This window comes from Watersipora subatra, chromosome 11 (assembly GCF_963576615.1).
Source record: "Watersipora subatra chromosome 11, tzWatSuba1.1, whole genome shotgun sequence".
NCBI lineage: Eukaryota > Metazoa > Bryozoa > Gymnolaemata > Cheilostomatida > Watersiporidae > Watersipora > Watersipora subatra.
The window spans coordinates 5564605-5583274 of NC_088718.1; the positions used below are offsets into that span (position 1 = coordinate 5564605).

Sequence of the window (18670 nt, forward strand, 5' to 3'; positions counted from 1 at the left end):
TAGCAAATGTTTCTCACAACTTCCAAAGCAAATTTTAAGATAGTGCGTGAAGTTTATTGAAATGCTCTTCTAAATCAGTACATATGTGTGTCCACTTCCCATAGCTGGGTTATAATGTTCAAATAACATTAAAAAGTGCTTCATACCTTTGCTTAGTGCAAAATCATGGATTCTAGGAACACTAGTGTACGTGATTGCAGGGGTCAAAAGTTTTTAGCCAAATGCTTTTCATAGAATTGGAGCAAGGAATTATAAAAAAGCATCAAACAACTTCGTATCAATTCCTAAATATTTTACAAATCAGGCCGTAGGGGAAGAAAGCGAAGTGATACGATGACAAAAGCCTTGAAACAATAAAAGGGGAGAGGCTGGATATAATATGTGAGAACTAAACACCGATGATAAACATGTAAGTTTTGTAAATTTGAAATTTTTGTAGTCATAATTAAATCAAGCCTGGATTGTTTAGAGCACTGGAGCAAAACTGACAAAAAACAGAAAGAGCATGCATGTGAACATTGGGGTAAAAGGCATACAAATGGTCACGAGTGGTTTGATTAAATTTTTATGCTTTACTTGAGCAATTGGAATTGAACTTGTGATTCATATGAACAATGCGTTTGACCAAGTCTGTATCTCGATTGTTATCTCTGCCTAGGTTCTGTCTGTTTTCAGTATTGTTAACACTAATCTCAACATAACTGTCTATAACGTAAAGGCAAAGTGACAATCACAACCTGTTTTAACGATTGTTACTTCGTTAGATCCGATTTTTCCATTTAGTTTTTTGTGAGATTTGTTAATATAGTTGCACGCATAATTTATATTTAGTTTTTTACATATTTTTATTTCTTGTATTTTTTAATGCCTTTGTCATCAGGTATTTTTCATCAACATTTTGAGCTAAAGAACAGATTAGACAAGATACAATGTAGTCTTATAAAGATATTTGCTCTGACATACAGTGAGTCTGATATACAAAGTATCTATCTGAACAAAATAACTTCATATTTTGAGGTTTATCTGTACTTTCTAGCGTTGTTACTTGAGGCTTTAGATAATTATTATTAAAGGTTATTAAGGAGTTATTACGTTATTATTTAGAGTGCTGGAAAGTACTTACAATCACAAACTGCCTTAAAAATTTATAAGATATTTGTTGGGTTTGTTGATTTTTAATGTTATTAAAAATTATATGGTCTTGTACAGTTCTTACATTCAATGGATGACAGTATTGAACTAAAATTTCTCAAGTTTCATACAGTAAATACCGCAAACCTCTTTATCAATATCTAGTCCATTTACGCCCTTAAATTCTGTTCGAAACTATCTCACATTGCTTGCCAATATGACAACTATTAAAATGTATTTTTACGTTTCAAACGGCATTCTGTAAAAATAATTAATGATTTGAAATGCTTGTTGAAAAGCCGTAATTTCAAATATGAATGTTTGGTGTCATAGTAATTGATCTCAAAATAATTCCAAGTAATTAGCAGTAGCCCTCACCTTAAAATAGTCTGACGAGACCTGGCACAGTTCCTGCTCGCGGTCACGCAGCCATTATTAGCGAAAAAGGCTATACGTTGGAGCACTGCAGTATGGACAGAATTTCTCTCTCCCTCTCTCTTCCCCTTTCTCTCCCTCTCTCTCCCCATCTCACTCCCTCTCTCTTTCCCTCTCACTCTCTCTCTCTCTCTCGCAGTTGGTCGTTTCGTCAATGACTGTCTTATGGTTTAGGCTTTAATACTGACGTCCATGCAGCTCTGTTTTCTGCCTGCTATTGCCATCTGTTCATGTCTAGTTTCCTCAACTTCATGTTAGCTTAGCTACAGATTTGTATCTCAGCCTAGGTCTGCCCTAATTTCTTTTTCTTTTGTAGAGTTGTGAATATAATACTTGTCTTAGCAATCGCTCATGACTCATTCTGTGCGCATGTCTCGGCCATCTAAAGGCTGATTCACACTATACCCCCATTAGTCAGCGTTTCCTTTCGGCGTTCATCGTCGATTATGTGAACTGTGAACCAATGGCATCGACGAAGCATTACAGACAGGTCGGGAAAGTTTGTAGCTTCCCGATATTTCGCCGAGCATCGACGACTGCCTTTTAAATGTGAACCATTTCGGCGATGGTAATTTGCGATCGCGGATGGCTCGATTTATTCATATTCGTTTATGGTTACTGCTGCGAGACTAGTTTTTGATCCAGCATCTGAAAACAAAGAGGTTTCTTTGCGAAAATTCAAAAGATGAAATGAGAACACTCCGTCACAGAGTATTTCCTGGTGCAAACGCGGATGGGTATGTGATAGTGTGAACATGGTTATCATCGACGATTACCGAAGTATTGCGGCATCAACGCCGAGATGCAGCGATATAGTGTGAACCAGCTTTTAGGCCTCTTGCTATCAGGATGTCTGCCAGGAATGGGAAGCCAGCCTGTTCTTAACTACTGATACGCTAAGCAAAGGTATTAAACAAGCCAGGGCAAATAATATACTAAAATGCTATAGGATGAAGTTGTCTCCTTTATGTTTGCAGATTGCCTCATCCTGTTTTCCTTGGCTTCAATTAGCAATCAACTTTACTTGCAAGTTCAAAGCATTTGTTATCATAACAACCTAAAGCTTCAGAGACGCTACCCTATAAACTAATGTTGGTGATGAAACCTCCCAACAATAGTTACTAAAACATCAAGGGTCAGATAGAAGGAGTGGGTTTTTCTCGCTAGTAATAATAGTCATTGATAATAAACGGCTGATGCTAAACATTGACTTGACTATTTGGAGCTATTAGGGATACCAAATCAGAGATTTTAACCATAAAAACATCATCATGCTAAAAGAGCAGAAAGAGGTTTTCACATACCTGAAGACTATTGATTAGTTAGCATTGTTAAAGTATGATCACACGTTCCAAAATTTTCAGAAGTTTCGGTCAAAATCACGATATAAATGAAAAACATGAAAATATTCATCCGAAACTCACAGAATTGTTAAAGCTGTGCATGCACACTGAAATCGTCTATGAAACGCTTTCAATTGGCGGAAACAATTATTAACGAGCATGATTTTAACAGCATTCACTATTAATTTGTTTAGTCCGAAACTCATATAGTGACACACAAGAAAAATACCAACGTAATTCAATACAGTAAATACGAAGCAGGTAGTTAGATTGTGCTATAGATAGCACATTTTGAATCAGTTGCATCGTGTTAGTATTTTTGTTGTATGTCGTTATGGGTGTCTTAGACTGAACAAATCGCGAAAACTGCGAAAAGAATACTTTCGTGTTTTTCATATACTTCATGATATCGACCGAAACTTCTGAAATTTTCGACACGTGTGGCCGTACCTTAAGGCTAAAATTCTGTATAATCAACATTCAACTATTTTTTTACTTGCTAGGTGTCAAGTGAACAAAAAGAATCATAAAAATTCCTCTTGTGCCAGTTGCATTGTGACCTTTGGCCTTTTAAAGACCCAACGATTGACTTTTTTGTCAAATCATGAATCTCTTGGAGTATGTTGAAATCCGATATGATTGTTTTTGTCCTTTTTTGTAAACACGCAATCAATCCTGTTTCTGAATAATATCACCCTTCTGTTAGAGGTTATTCTAAAACTGACAAAGTATGTACTTCCTGTAGAAAGTAGATTGATTTCATGAATATATATTTTGAAATGTACCTCAGAATAATTATAATTAGTGTTTGAGAAAGTTGACTTTCTGAAAATGTCAAAAAGGAAACAGTATTTGAAAGTTATCAATGTGAACAATAAGGGCATTTTATTAGTATATTATTTTATGAATATGCTATTAGTAGCAGAGCTATTGTGGACCCCTCCCCCCCCCCTCCTTCTCACATAGTGGTCAACCAATGGCTTGATACACAGATGAGAAATCTTCGCCATCTGCATGCTGGCCTCACATTCATTACAATATAGCAGTTGACACCTTTACACAGTACAGTTGACACCTTTAGCACACAAGAGATATTGATGGAAGGTTCAAAGCAAGTATAGCGCTTATTGAGATGTTGAATCTGAAAATATGTCACAAGTTTGTGTTTACAAGCAGTAACTGTTGTTAGAATATTTCTGCTAATCTGTGTGAGCCATGACTCTATCAAAAAACACATGGATATACATGTATCATACTTTCGATATGGTGATATAGTTCGTAGACCCCTTCATTATTTAAGGCTACATAGATGTATATTTGGTACAACTATAATTAACCATAGATACACAAGGGTATTGGAGAACTTTTTGGAATTTAGTATAACTGTTTTTAGTATGCATGCTATAGTTGTATGGTCTCATAAACAATAAATACTAAAGCGAGTGTTGCTAACGATATTGACTTCAAAGTCAGACTGTCAAGTTAACATCCCCAAAAAAGCCTCGTAAAAGACCACTAGAGATGCATACAGCAACACTCTATAGTAGCTCAATATGACGCTACAGAATATCTGTGACACTCTACAGCAGCTCTATGTGACACTCTACAGCAGGTCAAAAGGACACTTTATAGTAGCTCAATATGACGCTACAGAATATCTGTGACACTCTACAGTAGCTCAATATGACACTCTACAGCAGCTCTATGTGACACTCCACAGTGTCTCTATTTGACAATATACAGCAGGTCAAAATGACACTCTACAGTAGCTATATGTAACACTCTACAGTAGCTCAATGCGCAAAATTTGACATGATCTGATACACTTTCCAAAAATACAACTGCCATACAATAATCACAGCATTGCATTAGACAAAGTCTACAAGGAAAAAATGAAAAGAATGTTTGTATGAATGTTTATCAACATTTATTACTAAAACTTTTAAAGCAGGAATGCTATTGGCATCTGAACTGTATGTGTGTGCACCTCATTGGTTGTTGACTATTTTGGTAAATCTATATTAGTTTTACTTAAATTCAATTCTATACAGAAATATGTAACTTCAAAGTTCTCATACTTACAAATTGTTATGCTATATTTAACCTGGAGTTTAAATACAGTCTAGCTGCACGCGAAGTCATTCTATTTTAAACACTTCAAAAAAACTATTTAGGGTCTGGCTCACTACCAAGCATATCTCAGTTGTTGAATCAATAACTTCAGATTTTATGACCAACTCTTGCCAAAGAAGGGATCACAGCAACCGCTCGCTCTAACGACATTACTAAAACGCAGGAATTTATTTTAGCAACTTAGCAAACTCATTGTCAATGGTACGCAAGAAATCTAAATATATGCTATTGCCTTCAGTTTTTTTGCATCTATAATAGGGTACAAAGAATGTATAGCTTCATGTTGTCGTTGGCGTTAATGTGTTTATTAATGGCAAAGCAACTCCAAATTTGTCAGCACTAACTTTAAGAAGGCCTTTACCGCATATTCACTTTCAACATCTCGAAGGGCAATAACGAAATAAATGTTATAAATGTATAAAGATATTTATCAAGAGTACAGTTTTAATTCCTTTTAGTAAGTCGCTGTTTAGAGAAGCATTTAATAGATGTACTGACTATCTATTGCTGCAGTTAGATGACTTCTGTGAACTGCGTAGGTCAGATGCTCAGATAGTTGATATACTCTAAAGGTAATATACAGACTATTAACTGTTACACTCTACTTTAGAGGTAATATACAGACTATTAACTGATTTACTCTACTTTAGAGCTAGTATACAGACTACTAGCTGATATACTCTACTTTAGAGCTAATATACAGACTACTAGCTGACACACTCTACTTTAGAGCTAATATACAGACTACTAGCTGATACACTCTACTTTAGAGCTAATATACAGACTATTAGCTGATATGCTCTACTTTAGAGCTAATATACAGACTACTAGCTGACACACTCTACTTTAGAGCTAATATACAGACTACTAGCTGACACACTCTACTTTAGAGCTAATATACAGACTACTAGCTGACACACTCTACTTTAGAGGTAGTATACAGACTATAAGCTGATATACTCTACTTTTGATGTAATATATAAACTATTTGTTGATATGGGGCCTACTCTGCTATAAAGATGGTATACAGTTTATTAGCCGGCATACTCTACTTTAAAGATAGTACAAAGACAATAGAAAAAATACTTCATAAAAAGTCAAGCTAATCGTCAATTATGAGATCTAAAAATTCCCATACTAGACGCATCTGTCACAAGAAACAAAACTTGCTTCAAGGAATCGACATGAAGTTAGACCATCTCTAATTCTCCATTTAACTAGGTTAGTGCACAGAAACACGGCGCACTTTGTTTCACATATGCAACGGCTGTCTACAACAGCAATCTGATTATACAACCGCAGACATACTGACTAATGACATCAAACGGTCAGCTTGAACTCAATCCTCAAGTAAATCACATTAAACCTTTTACGAAAAACTAGAAACTGAGCTAGTAAGATGGTAAGAGGCCTTCATTCCTGTCAACATAGACTCTCAGATCAAATGAATTTTAATACTGGAGGTATGGAAAGGAGGACGATATACTCCTCCAAAGTAAAGTATATCAGCTTACAGTCTGTGAAGGTTTTAGGATAATGTCACCTTTGCAGTTGGTTTTTATATCAGGTAGTTTTACCAGTTAGTAGGCTAATGATTGGGTTTGTGAGAAGATGTCTCTTTCCTCCTCTTCTTACGTAACCCCTTCCTTTTGACAAGTCATCACTAGCAAGCACAGTCAACAGGTTCATTTGGTTCTGTCAGTGGGTTATTTTATAAGTACATATAGTATGATGATCTTATCATGCTGTATATAGTTGAAAACAAGTCACAATCTTTTATAATAGCCGTGAGCAGAGTTGAAACAAAATCTGGAGACTTACCTATTCTTCAATGGTCATAGATGGATATACCCCAGTTTTACCTATGAATCTATGAAGTACTACTCGTAAAATATTAAGAAATAGGTCTATGCTATCTAAAGTAATAGTCAATTGATTGACAGCTACTAGACACTAAAAATCGTAGACAATGTTACAGCAGGTCTGAATAATAGCCATCCCAGCGTTAACAGGCACAATGATGGCATCTGAGAAATCTCAGAAAAAACTTTGGAATTCAACTTTCAGTTTGGTTGAAGTTGGAAGTATTTTAAGATGAGTGGCAACATCAGAGGTATTAACATTCAAACACCAGTTTACACTACTTGTTGGCCAGAAGAGGCTGCGGATTCATAAACTAATCCTCCTTTAGTCACAAGCATCCTGTATCTTTCAGCTTTCTATAATCCTTTCAACCAGTTATCTCTAATTTATGGGCAACCAGCTTTAATTAGGACATGTCTAACAAACCTGGTAAGCGTGATTAAGGATTAACTTACTCAAAATTTTAGTAGGTTTTATTAAAGAGTATTGGTATTTTTTATCAATTGCGATTGATTTTTATGTTTCAAGTGTTCCAGCCAGGATGTTTCAAAATTAAAATCGACAGAATTTGAATGCGGTTAAAACACACAGCAAAAAATAAATGACAAATGATGTCACTAGTTGCTATCATTGCTATAGTTTATGTTGGCTATTGCATTTATGTTGCAGCGTTACGAGCCTCTGTTCTATTGGTCTCTTTACAACTGTAAACATCATAATCACACTTTCGCTTGATCTGAACATTTTAACCGCGATCAAGTTTTGTCGATCTTTTATCTTGAAACGTATTGACAGTCAGGTCATTTCAAACATCAAAAATGATTGCAAATGATCAAAAGTGCTGATACTTTCAGCTAAGATTTACTAAAATTTCGTGTAGGTTCATCATTAAAGAATAATGTGTTCCACACAAGGTTGGAGCTAGTAAAAGTCTTACTGAACACAACTGCATATTCCGGCATGTATTGAAAAGACATCACTGTTGATCAATAGGTTTGTATACAGATTAACTGGCGCTGTCAAACACAGAGAAGGAAGTATGGCAGCCACCATTAGATAAGTAAAAACCAGGAAAATCTGGTGTTTCCTTGTAATTGCGGTCTACAAAAACACACATTGGCAAATGCGTTGACATTCTCAAAAGTCAATGTAAGAATGCTCGAATCGACGAGGAAGTTTTGATATGATTTTGACATCCACTAGCAAGTGGATTAGCGCTTCATTAGCCAATCAGCTTTTGAGATTCAACATTAAGTCAGAAAACAGCTGATCAAATAGAAGGAAAGCTAAAGGGGGTATCTAGTTAGAGATGGCTGTCCAACGTTCTTTGTCTCAAATGGACAATCTCTATAGAACAAAAGCTCAGCTAGAGACAGATGCGAATGCCCGCAATACTCAGATGACCGCAATGGTGGAACATGACAAAGAAACACAGCCACATTTTTTAATTGGTCTCTTTATTATTAGAGTCGTGTCTGACACTATGATTATATCTTTGCAACAGGCAACAAGATTAACGTACAGAGTAAAAAGATTTGATATACATAAAGAAATCGGCTATCAGTGGCTTTTAAAGCCGATTATTGTTTTACTGCTGGGCCAGTATTGCAAAACCAGCCTTATTCGTGTCAACATAGCAATTAAAATCTGCCTTCCAGGACTTCTAAGAAAGTCTGAACAATAAGTTAATACAAATGCACTAAAAAATGTTGCGGTAAAAAGAACTATACATGTAGTCGACGTACTACGTGCCACTGGCGTCTTGTATATATAATATAGTATAAATACTGTATAAACAGGAGAAGCTTGTCGTAGCTTGTCTTTGCACTGCCTAAATTGCCAAGGCATTATAAATATTTTATCAAATTTTGGTGAAAAGTGCTTGTACCATGATGAAATGGTATTTGACTAATTACAAAAATATGAACAGGCCTAATCGGCTGAGATTCCGTGGTGTCATGGAAGTGGAGGGATGACTTTATTAGCCCTTTCAATGATAAATGAGATGGAAGTGTCAAGCCATATCTCAAGTGTTACCACGTCTCATCAGTCAGTTAGATTATCTGCCTTCATTTCCAGAGAACTTAATTTTGAGTTAATTCTCTTTGTTCCGGAATGTTCTTTAGATGGTATGCTTGCCAATGTTTCACAACCGAATATTTCCAACTTCAACCGAATTGAAAGTTGAGTTGCAAAGCTTTCCCTGAGATCTCCCAAAGGTCACCATTGTGCTGGCAATGCTGGGACGGTTATTATGTCAGACTCGTTGTAATATTGTCTACGATTTTTTGGTCATGAGAAAAGTATTTTACTTAAGCAACAAACACTCCCATGTCTGTTCGACTTTCTTGATGTACTTGTTCATCCGTCTCTGATGTTTCTTCGCTGACCTCTCTGGCGCTGTCTTTGTCGGTTTCATCAGCGGTTCTGACGCTGTTAGAGTCATTGTAAAACGTCGATAGCACCATAGAACCAGATAGTCTGACAGCAGCACCGTATTCTGGTAGGTCATCGTCATCCATGTTTAAGGATGTCGAAGAAATTGACAAATGGTGATCACCTTGAGCTCTTGTGCAAATATCTTCATAGGAAGGAGGTAGGAAATTAGATTCTCCGACTGCTGGTAAGTGCTACAAGAATGATTATAAGTTGAGAATGCTGCACATTCGTGGCATTTCAAAGGATTAATCAGTCAAAGGATTTTAAATATTTTACTGAAGATATGTGAGTAAAGAAGAGGGTTTTAAATATGATTAGGGAGCTGTGGCCCTAGCCACTCCCTGCCAGTGGTGATTTCTGGTACATATCAGTGTATCTATGTTACAGTTCTAGCTCATCTGTTGAGTGGATTTTGAGTTAGCTCATCAACCATTAATCACGATGACAAGCTGTTTTGATTATGAAAGATCATACAGACGTCAACAAAGACACTCCTGCTTTCTTGGTTCCCGACGTCAATAGCTGATATTTTACCAGTTACTGCCTTTTAAAAGTTGTGTACCAATGGGAGAAACGAGGGTTTGTAGACAGCTCTATGTTCCGCAAATCACAACAACTCAATAAATTTATTGCTGTCTAGACATTGAGACCGTAAAAGTGATTGCCGATTCCGCCACTGCACACTAAATCTACCGATGTTACTCAGCAGCAAAAATATTATAAATACATTTATGTAAGCATAAGTTCTTCAAGCAATGATAAAAAATATAATTAAAATAAATAATAATTATAAAAAAATAAAAGCCTGTTTTTCTGATTATATAGTATTGTAAATATAATAACAAGGGCCTATGTTCCTCACTCAATAATAATATTAATATAATTGTGAAGGCATATGTTTCTAGTATGTTATAGATATTGATCTAGCCAGTCAGATCAGCATATAACACACAGCAGCAGACCTTGCCCCAATTCATACAGCCTTCAGCTAACCAAAGTTCAAGGATGAACTTTGACAAATAGACAAAACTTAGACTGACTTTGTCTGATAGTGTACTGTTATACTCATAACCAGTTAGGAGTATGTATAACAGTACACTCTCAGACAAAGAGTGCATTCCATAACGGATTTATTACTAATACAACACTTATTAATGCTTCGTAATAAGTTTGATTCACTAAAAATAACAGAATAAAGCCAATTAAAAGCGTTTATCTTGATGGCTGTGAGGAGGAAAGAGTTTTCTAAATGAAACAGCAAAATTGGTTAGAACATTATGTAGGACGTAGACTAGTCATTACAACCATCAACAGGAAGACTCGAAGAAATTCTTCCCTTGATGAAAGACTGTTGCAGTTCCTTGTATAATAGGAACAGAAGTGTTTCCCCCCTCTCTTTGGAAAACACAAATGTGAGGCTCTGGAAAGTTTCATGACTGTTTGGATTTACCGAAAAATATGGATTTTAAATTTTGATTTCCCAAGAATGGAGAAAATAGATGTACAAAGAGACTGCAATGGAATTACAAAATTGCCAGGGCAGGAAAAATGGAAGTTTCTAGAATGGATGTTTCCAATTGGCTTGCTAGTACTAAGCGCTGTGAAACCACGTTGAGTTGCAAAGGTCAGCCTACTGCTGTGGGCTGGTGATAAACCAGTTCATGATTAAGTAACTTCCGATCCTACGATCCTACGTAACCAAGCACGACTATTATAGTCCTACAATCACACAGCTAATGCCAAAGTAATCGCTCGCTCAAGTTGATAGGAGCAAACCAGATCACGCTTGATAGCTAAGGGCACTTAGCTGAGTCTCCATATTATTGAAAGGTGAAAGTAACCAGTACCACCCGCAAACCTCAATATTGTTCAATAGCAAGGAATAATATAAGCCCATAGAACCTTGTTTAAGACACCCTAAACACTGCAGAGGCTAAAGAGAACAAGGTTATAATAGCATTGAGAGAAACCGAAGGAACTTACCGGAATATCAACATCGATAGTTCTGGCATCAGTAACTGTTGTTATATACATCAGTGGTGGAACTGCAGTTGTCTTCGCTTTATTTTCCCTGAGACGACGACGAATAGCCCAAGAGACGATCGGCACCATTAGAAGTACAACTACCAAACTCATCATTATTGCAAATTGCCAGCAGTCTATCACCATTGTACCACCTGCGCAAGTAGACAAAACCAATAGATAAGTCCAAAGGGAGATAACTTCTATAAACTCAAAGTTCTATTTTACTTTTACTACAGGCTTGAAAGCATTTTGCATACCAAATAATCATTGTAGATATTTCAAAGTAATCGATTGATGAAAATTTTTTACATTCTCTTAATTCTTGAAAGGTCTTTAGTGAATTTAGAAATAGTAACCTATCCCACACCTTGACACACGGAGCAAAGTAAGTTTCTCTAAGTGCCTTTGTGTTAGGGTAACTCACTCGTGTCACAGGAATGCTATAGGCTACTTGTCAATGAGCCAATAGTAGTGGAAATAGAGAAGAGAAAGCATGACACTATAATCATAATGTATACACTTTGCGGAGGCGAGTGAATGATTGAAGGCAGGCGCTAGAAGCCACAGCAACTGCTGATAAAATGGATGATCATCTATAGGTGGATAATATCCTAGGGCCTAGACCACAAAGGATAATCACAGCTGTTTCTCATTTTGAATTAAGTCGATGGAGGCATAGAATAATTTCAGTGGTTGTACTCAGACAGATAATTTGAGGCTTTCTGAGTTCTAGTACTTTCCATCTTAACAGCTTTTTCAACTCAATATTAAAAAAACTATTTAAGGAATTCTAGTATAAAGCGCCAATTAAAGCAAACAAAAATTAAAATAATTATATATAAATTACAAACATCGGTGGCAGTAGCTATAACAGCTGTGATAGGAAAGATAGATATACACTCATACAGGATAGTAGCTAGTAATCTAAAGGTACGTGTTATCCTGAAGGATCCTGTCAAGGATTATTTTATCAAAATAAAGTTGTGTTTTCTCTTTCTTCAAATGAAGTGGCTAGCTTTCAAATAATTATGAGGTCAGAGCTCAAATAAAAAGCTCAATTAAATTACAAGCAGTGGCAGCAGCTATGCTGTCGATTACTGCTTATTAGCTGCTGATGAAATGCTCTGTGAAGCGTTATCCCTTTGAATACCAACAGTAGAACACAACGGAGTTTGGAAGAAATTTAAAAAAGACTTGTATACAAATCGTATAGACTGAGTTTAAAAAATACATCATTAGAAACACAATATCATGTACTTACAATAACCAGAAGTCATCTTCGTATAGAAACTGCTAATCTCAAGGATTAATTTAACAACTACCAAAATTCTGTCCGTACTGCTTGGCTGAAAGGATGGGATATGCCTTACCAGTCACTGTTGTCTGGTATTCTTTGTCACCAACCGGATTCAAATGAGTTCATGTATTTCGTCACTCGAATCACGTCTATAATCCAGCGAGGTTATGTATGCAGTGTTACGCAGCCTGGCACGCTGGGTGACAGGACATGTCATCTGGAAGTTAACCAGCAATGATAAATGTTTTCTAAGCCCGAGGTTTGAACGAAGATAACGAGCTCTTCGCTTATCACCCTATCATGTGACGCACACTATCTGCGGCTATAGATAGTTATTTATAGCGCTATTGTTGTGAGGAGGGCATTAGCCAATGAGAATTGCTTCGCATAATTATAGGTCAAAAGTGCATAATATTGACGTTGGAATATACGAAACTGACTTTTGGAAAGTCTGTTTTTGATAAACAATTCCAACAATTTCATTGGCTTGTAATAGGTAAGAGCTCTACTAGAAAAACTATATGATTATCCAGTGACGTAGGAGGTGGGAACACCAACATACTAAGTAAACCATGATGACTCTTCTGGGAAGCTGAAAGTTTTAATTTATACATGCAGTTTTTTCCACTGCCAACTTCTGGGATCTATGGTGGACATTCTAATATAAAAAGGCGTAAGATGGCCAGGGCATGTGCACGGAATGGGCTATGATTAATTACCAAGGCAATTATTATATTCATAACTCTATGAAGGAAAGAGGAAACAGGGTAGACCCAGACTGAGACACAAAGATGTAGCATAACCTAAGCGTAACATAAATAAAAGGAACTAGACACAAACAGATCGCAAGAGAAGGCGGAAAACAGAGTCTAAACCATGAGACAATTATTGTCGAAACGACACAAATGGATTGCGAAAGAAGGCAGGAAATAAAGCTGTGTGGAACTCATTGTTCAAGCCTAAACTGTCAGACAGTCGAAATGACGACGGCAAAAATCACGACCAGTAGCTTTCCATTACCTTCATGATGCGCAAATTTGAGCCAATCCACAAGTTAACTGCATCATGGAAACAGTTTTAATCTGCAACCTAAGTGAGTTTTGCGATTCACAAATCTATCGAAACCATCATGCTTGCGAATTAAGGAAACAGCACTTGCGACTGATGTCCATTAAAATACTACGCCAGCTATTCAATTTTAAAAATTTTCAATACTTGCCTTCATCCTTTTTCTATCAAGCTTTAGGTGTCTGTGTCGCTAACACTTGCGTCGCTAATTATAAACTTATAGCGTACAATTCCTTACCTTTTTTCAATAAGGCGCTGGAGTCATTCCGCATCATGTGAAGGTCCATAGAAACACTTAATTCGCACGGTAGGGCAACTTGCCCACAACTCAGAATCCACACAGTGTGAGTCATGCACACCATAAAAACAGTGAGAGAGGGAGAGAGAGAGAGCGGGGGGGAGAGAGAGAGCGGGAGAGAGAGAGAGAGCGAGAGAGAGAGAGAGAGAGAGAGAGAGAGAGAGAGAGAGAGAGAGAGAGAGAGAGAGAGAGAGAGAGAGAGAGAGAGAGAGAGAGAGAAAGGGAGAGAGAAAGAGAGAGAGAGAAAGAGAGAGAGAGAAAGGGAGAGAAAGGGAGAGAAAGGGAGAGAGGGAGTGAGGGAGAGAGAGGGAGAGGGAGAGAGAGAGAGAGAAAGAGAGAGAGAGAGAGCGGGAGAGAGGGAAAGAGGGAGAAAGGGAGAAAGAGAGAGAGGGAGAGGGAGAGAGAGCGGCAGAGCGGGAGAGAGAGAGAGATCGGTATACGTGTACACACTAGGCTAGAAATCAACATCAGTTGGAAAGAGAGAGATTTGGTATAGACTCTTTAACTCTTTATAACCTTATTCTCCTAACTCATCTGTTCAGAAGCAAAAGAGGGAGGGTGCAAAAACTGTACACAGTTGAGAAATTAGGCTAGATCCTATCTACACAGAGGACCATGACAAACAATGAGCAAGTAGCAATTGATACCAACTGGAATATTTGAAGGAAGTAGGTACTGACATTTATCCCCACTGATTCATCCTCCGTCAGAGTAATGAACATACAGTGGTACCTACCTATATTAACAATGGTCAACTTCTGGGACTATTAAAATACAGTAGCTATCATTCATAACATACTAGCCGGCAGCATAGCTGATAACAACATCTTGTTCATCGTGCAGGCCTGGATACTCTCTGTCAAAGATGTCTGGTCACAGCAGCTGGCATGATGTCCCGTCTGCGAGACTTTGAAACGGTCAAACTACATATGTTATGTTTCCTAGACTGCATGAGTACTAGTAGGTATAAAGAGGAAATGCTTTACAGAGCAGATTAAGAACAGAAAGGTTATGAGTCTGGAAGAGGCCTTGGGAGATAAGAGCTGTAAAAGAGAAACGCAGTCAGTAGGGATTTTAGACACCTAGTTGATAGTCAAACCGGAGCCAAAGAATGTCTGAGACAATGGAGTGCTGGGATGAAGAGAACAATGGAGCATTTCAGTGGTTAGCATCCTAACCACATCCATCACAATAAAACTAGTAATTATGTTCTTAGGAGAGAGTGCAGCCATACACAGATTAGAGTGAATATCAATACAGAATGACAAACTCAGCTGGTGAAAGGAGATGACTGGTAAGGCGAAGTGGTGAGGGCAGACAGGCTCTAAGATAGCTGAGTGATTTCATTCTCTTAGAGTGGGTGTACTTAATAAATGGTTAAAAGCAAATAGTAATGGGGTAAAGTTAGTAATTTTAAAACAGGGAGAGGATTATCTGTACTAACTGGATGAGTTAAACCTATAATAATAATAATAAAATAATATGTATAATAAGTTACCATAAATATACTGCATGGCTAAATGTAAGTGTTGGGCAATTTAGTTATGATACAAGTACAATATAAAGCAGCTGTAGTACTTTTGTGTGAACACGGCAAAACTCTTGCAAGACTGCGAGGCATTCAAGATATCCTCAAAATAGACCAATTGAACAATTTCTGAAAACAATATTATTCGACACAGTATAAAAAGCTTTCTCCGTGCTCAAAGTGTCAGGAAGAGTGGATGTCTTTCCATTTTACCGTTAAATCTTGTCATTGAGCAGAAAACAAGCCGCCAACAAATTCTTTAGGGCTGGCAAATCGTATGTGTTCAACTTTTATGTTTGTAATCTACTGTTGACTAGGGCGGTGGTAGCTGGATTAATCAGAGCGAGGCTGCATACCAGTGGAATAGCCAAAAATACAAGTAAAATTATGGTAAAAAGAAATATAAATGATGATGAGATATAAAAGAGTATTGTGGGTTGACTTCTCACTACTATGTGGACGGTTTGCCGGAGTTGTGCTTCCACTGAGATAGTTGGAGTAAGAACTACATCTAGTCTACTTATGATTTGAAATACATTTTTGTAACAACTGGACACCAAATCAACTCAAACCCAGATTATACAGAATGTGTTAGTGTTTTTAGTCAATCAAATGCAACATCGATGTCCATTCCATCTGCTTGAATTTTCCACGCTAGTAACATTGCGAGGTATGATTGGTCATTTTCATGTTGTTTTCTATCAATGATAGCTGTTAGAAACGGATAAACATAGTATGCAGATTTTGTCGATTTTGTGTTAGCGAATGTGAGAAAGCCATTTAGACTCAGTTGGCGTGGAAGCAACTCCGATAGATTGTTCCGATGTAAACACACTGTCAGCCAACTAGATTTCAAAATGTAGACTTTCAGCCTATAATGGAGATAACTTGAAGGCATCAAGAAGAGCTATTTGCAGTGTGGGTTTTGGGTGGAGCCGAAGGAGACAACAAATGAACTCATCAATGTCAAAACTAGTTGAACTGTATTTATGCTCAGATACCTTTCCACCTTGCAGTAATTATATTCTGTGGTAGGTACACGTGAACCACCCAATCACCTGATATCGACACAGCCTATATTTCCCACAAGACAAGCTAATTGACACGCACTAAGTATTGAATTGATGAACATGTTGTCATGCCTCAAATCGATTCGAAGTTGCTTGGACGCCGAGCAAGTCTGTGTGGTGTAAAACAAAAAATGGTTGAAAAAATGGGTTTTTCCCAGTCACCAACACAAAACCACAACAAAACACTGCTTACCATTTCATTATTTGGAGTTGATTCCACTCCAATTCATGGAAACGGTAAAATCCAAAATCATTCGGCGCCATTCGCTTCACTAAATTTGTGCAAAGGCATTCGCCGTGAGAAAGCGAGTCCGCTTTAACAAGTTTATTTTGAGGAATACATCATGAATCTTGGAAAGATCTTTCTACTTCGCGAAATTCCAAATCGCTGAAACGGAAGTGGGCGAATTAATCGGCAGCGGCTAACTCCAAACTCATTCGACGCATAGAAACATGGAAACACGTGGGAGATGCTTGAACTGAAGTACTGCGCGTAGATGGTGCAGATATAGCCTGGACTTGGCTCTCTTGGGAGGTGGCTCTCACTCCCCCTCCACCCCCTCCCCCCCAGAGAGCCATGCCAAGGCTAGTGCAGAGACCAAGAGATACTGTTAGTTACTAGCTAGGATGTTTTTTTCAGTGCTCTATTTTAACAGGTATAATGCAAGGCTTGTGTAGAATTACTGCTAAGCAGCCGGTTATTCATAGCTGAAATAGGAACTGCTCAGTCCCAAGATGTAAACAATGGCCATACAAGAATACAACTAAAGAATCTTATTTTGCTTGTTGCTTTGTACGACTTAGTAATCGCTAATCTCAGCAAAATCAGGAAGACAGGAGGAAGACGATCATAAATAATAGTCCTGCATTCCATCAACTTTGCCACTTCCCATTTTCAAACACTGATACATCTTTTTGTAAAAGGTCTTACAAAACATGCATGACAACCACCTTCAATGACCACAGGCTAATGTTGTGTAATACTCCACTTAAAATAGTCAATGTTTGCAGGGTAGGTGATGAGAGAGTTGAAAGAGCTTTGCTAGGCAACAGAGAGCTGCTGGCTCTGAGAATTTTACAAAGTTATATTAAAAGATTGAACTACTGATTTGGTTTCCGATAAAGCATTCTGTATCGTTATACTAAAATAGAAAGCTATTGAACTCATAAGAGTTCAGGTCTCACTTTCATAGCATCAGTTCAAACAGTTTCTTGGGCTTCATACAAGTAGTTCTTGATGTGAAGTGGACAGTTACAGCCACCAGTCACCCACGACTAATTGTACTAGATCACCTGCATAGACATGTCAAAATATGACACAAATAGCAAATTGAAAAACATACTTGTCTGATACCACCGTTACATGGACTGCACATCTGAATGTACCTTCAGGGAAGGATTTTGTTTTGAAACACAAATGTGCCAACTACCTCCATGCGAGAAAATAAAAGCTCTGCTCCTTGTTGCTCTTTAGTTTAAAAGGCAGTTTTGTTGACAGCTGTGAACTATGTTGAGTTTGTAAATGCTGTCGAAAAATGAAAGCTTCGGTAGCTGAAAGAAATAACGACGCGTTGTTATTGTGAAAGAAAAAGCTAAGCCATAGCAAACTGCAATGCCTTAGCTTTGTGATAAGAATAAGTCTGTCATTCAAATGGCTTTCTTAAATTTATTACTGGGCCAAGTCTTGCAAAATTATCCTAATTACTAGGATGTCCAGAAATCTGCTAGTGGGCTCACTCTCCCTCTCTCCATGCCAGTGTTTTCTCTAATAACACCAGACTGAAGTACTAAAAGTCAATACTAACAGCATTCAAGTGTGGCCCTAAAGGGTGGTTGGTTCACACTATGTTGCCATATGTCAGCGTTATCCTCTCGGTAGTTATTCATCGAGTATGTGCAACGTAAACCGATGACATCATCAAGGCAACGCTGATACTTTGGAGAAGATTGCAGCTGTCAAACTTTTCCGATAGTTCACGAGCATCAATCACTATGTTTCCATGATGCGCAGTACTTCGGAGTTGCGCTCTCTCCGAATCA

General features: G+C 37.6%; 2 protein-coding genes across 3 annotated transcripts in view; one reads left to right on the forward strand and one right to left on the reverse strand.

Annotated features, from left to right (window-relative positions):
* The window catches only part of LOC137408574 (EKC/KEOPS complex subunit Lage3-like), a 296168-nt gene that overhangs the window by 159978 nt on the left and 117520 nt on the right, over window positions 1-18670 (forward strand). The gene's annotated exons all lie outside the window — the stretch shown is intronic.
* Window positions 8348-12867, reverse strand: LOC137408257 (uncharacterized). 2 transcript variants are annotated; one of them, XM_068094700.1, is made up of 3 exons: window positions 12740-12867; window positions 11328-11521; window positions 8348-9535 (listed from the first exon to the last, which is right to left on the reverse strand). In XM_068094700.1, the coding sequence occupies exons 2-3, from the start codon at window positions 11511-11513 to the stop codon at window positions 9218-9220; spliced, it is 504 nt and encodes a 167-aa protein (XP_067950801.1). In that variant the 5' UTR covers window positions 11514-11521; window positions 12740-12867; the 3' UTR covers window positions 8348-9217. The 2 variants fall into 2 exon arrangements, with proteins under 2 accessions (XP_067950801.1, XP_067950800.1); XM_068094699.1 differs by having other exon boundaries at window positions 12631-12770.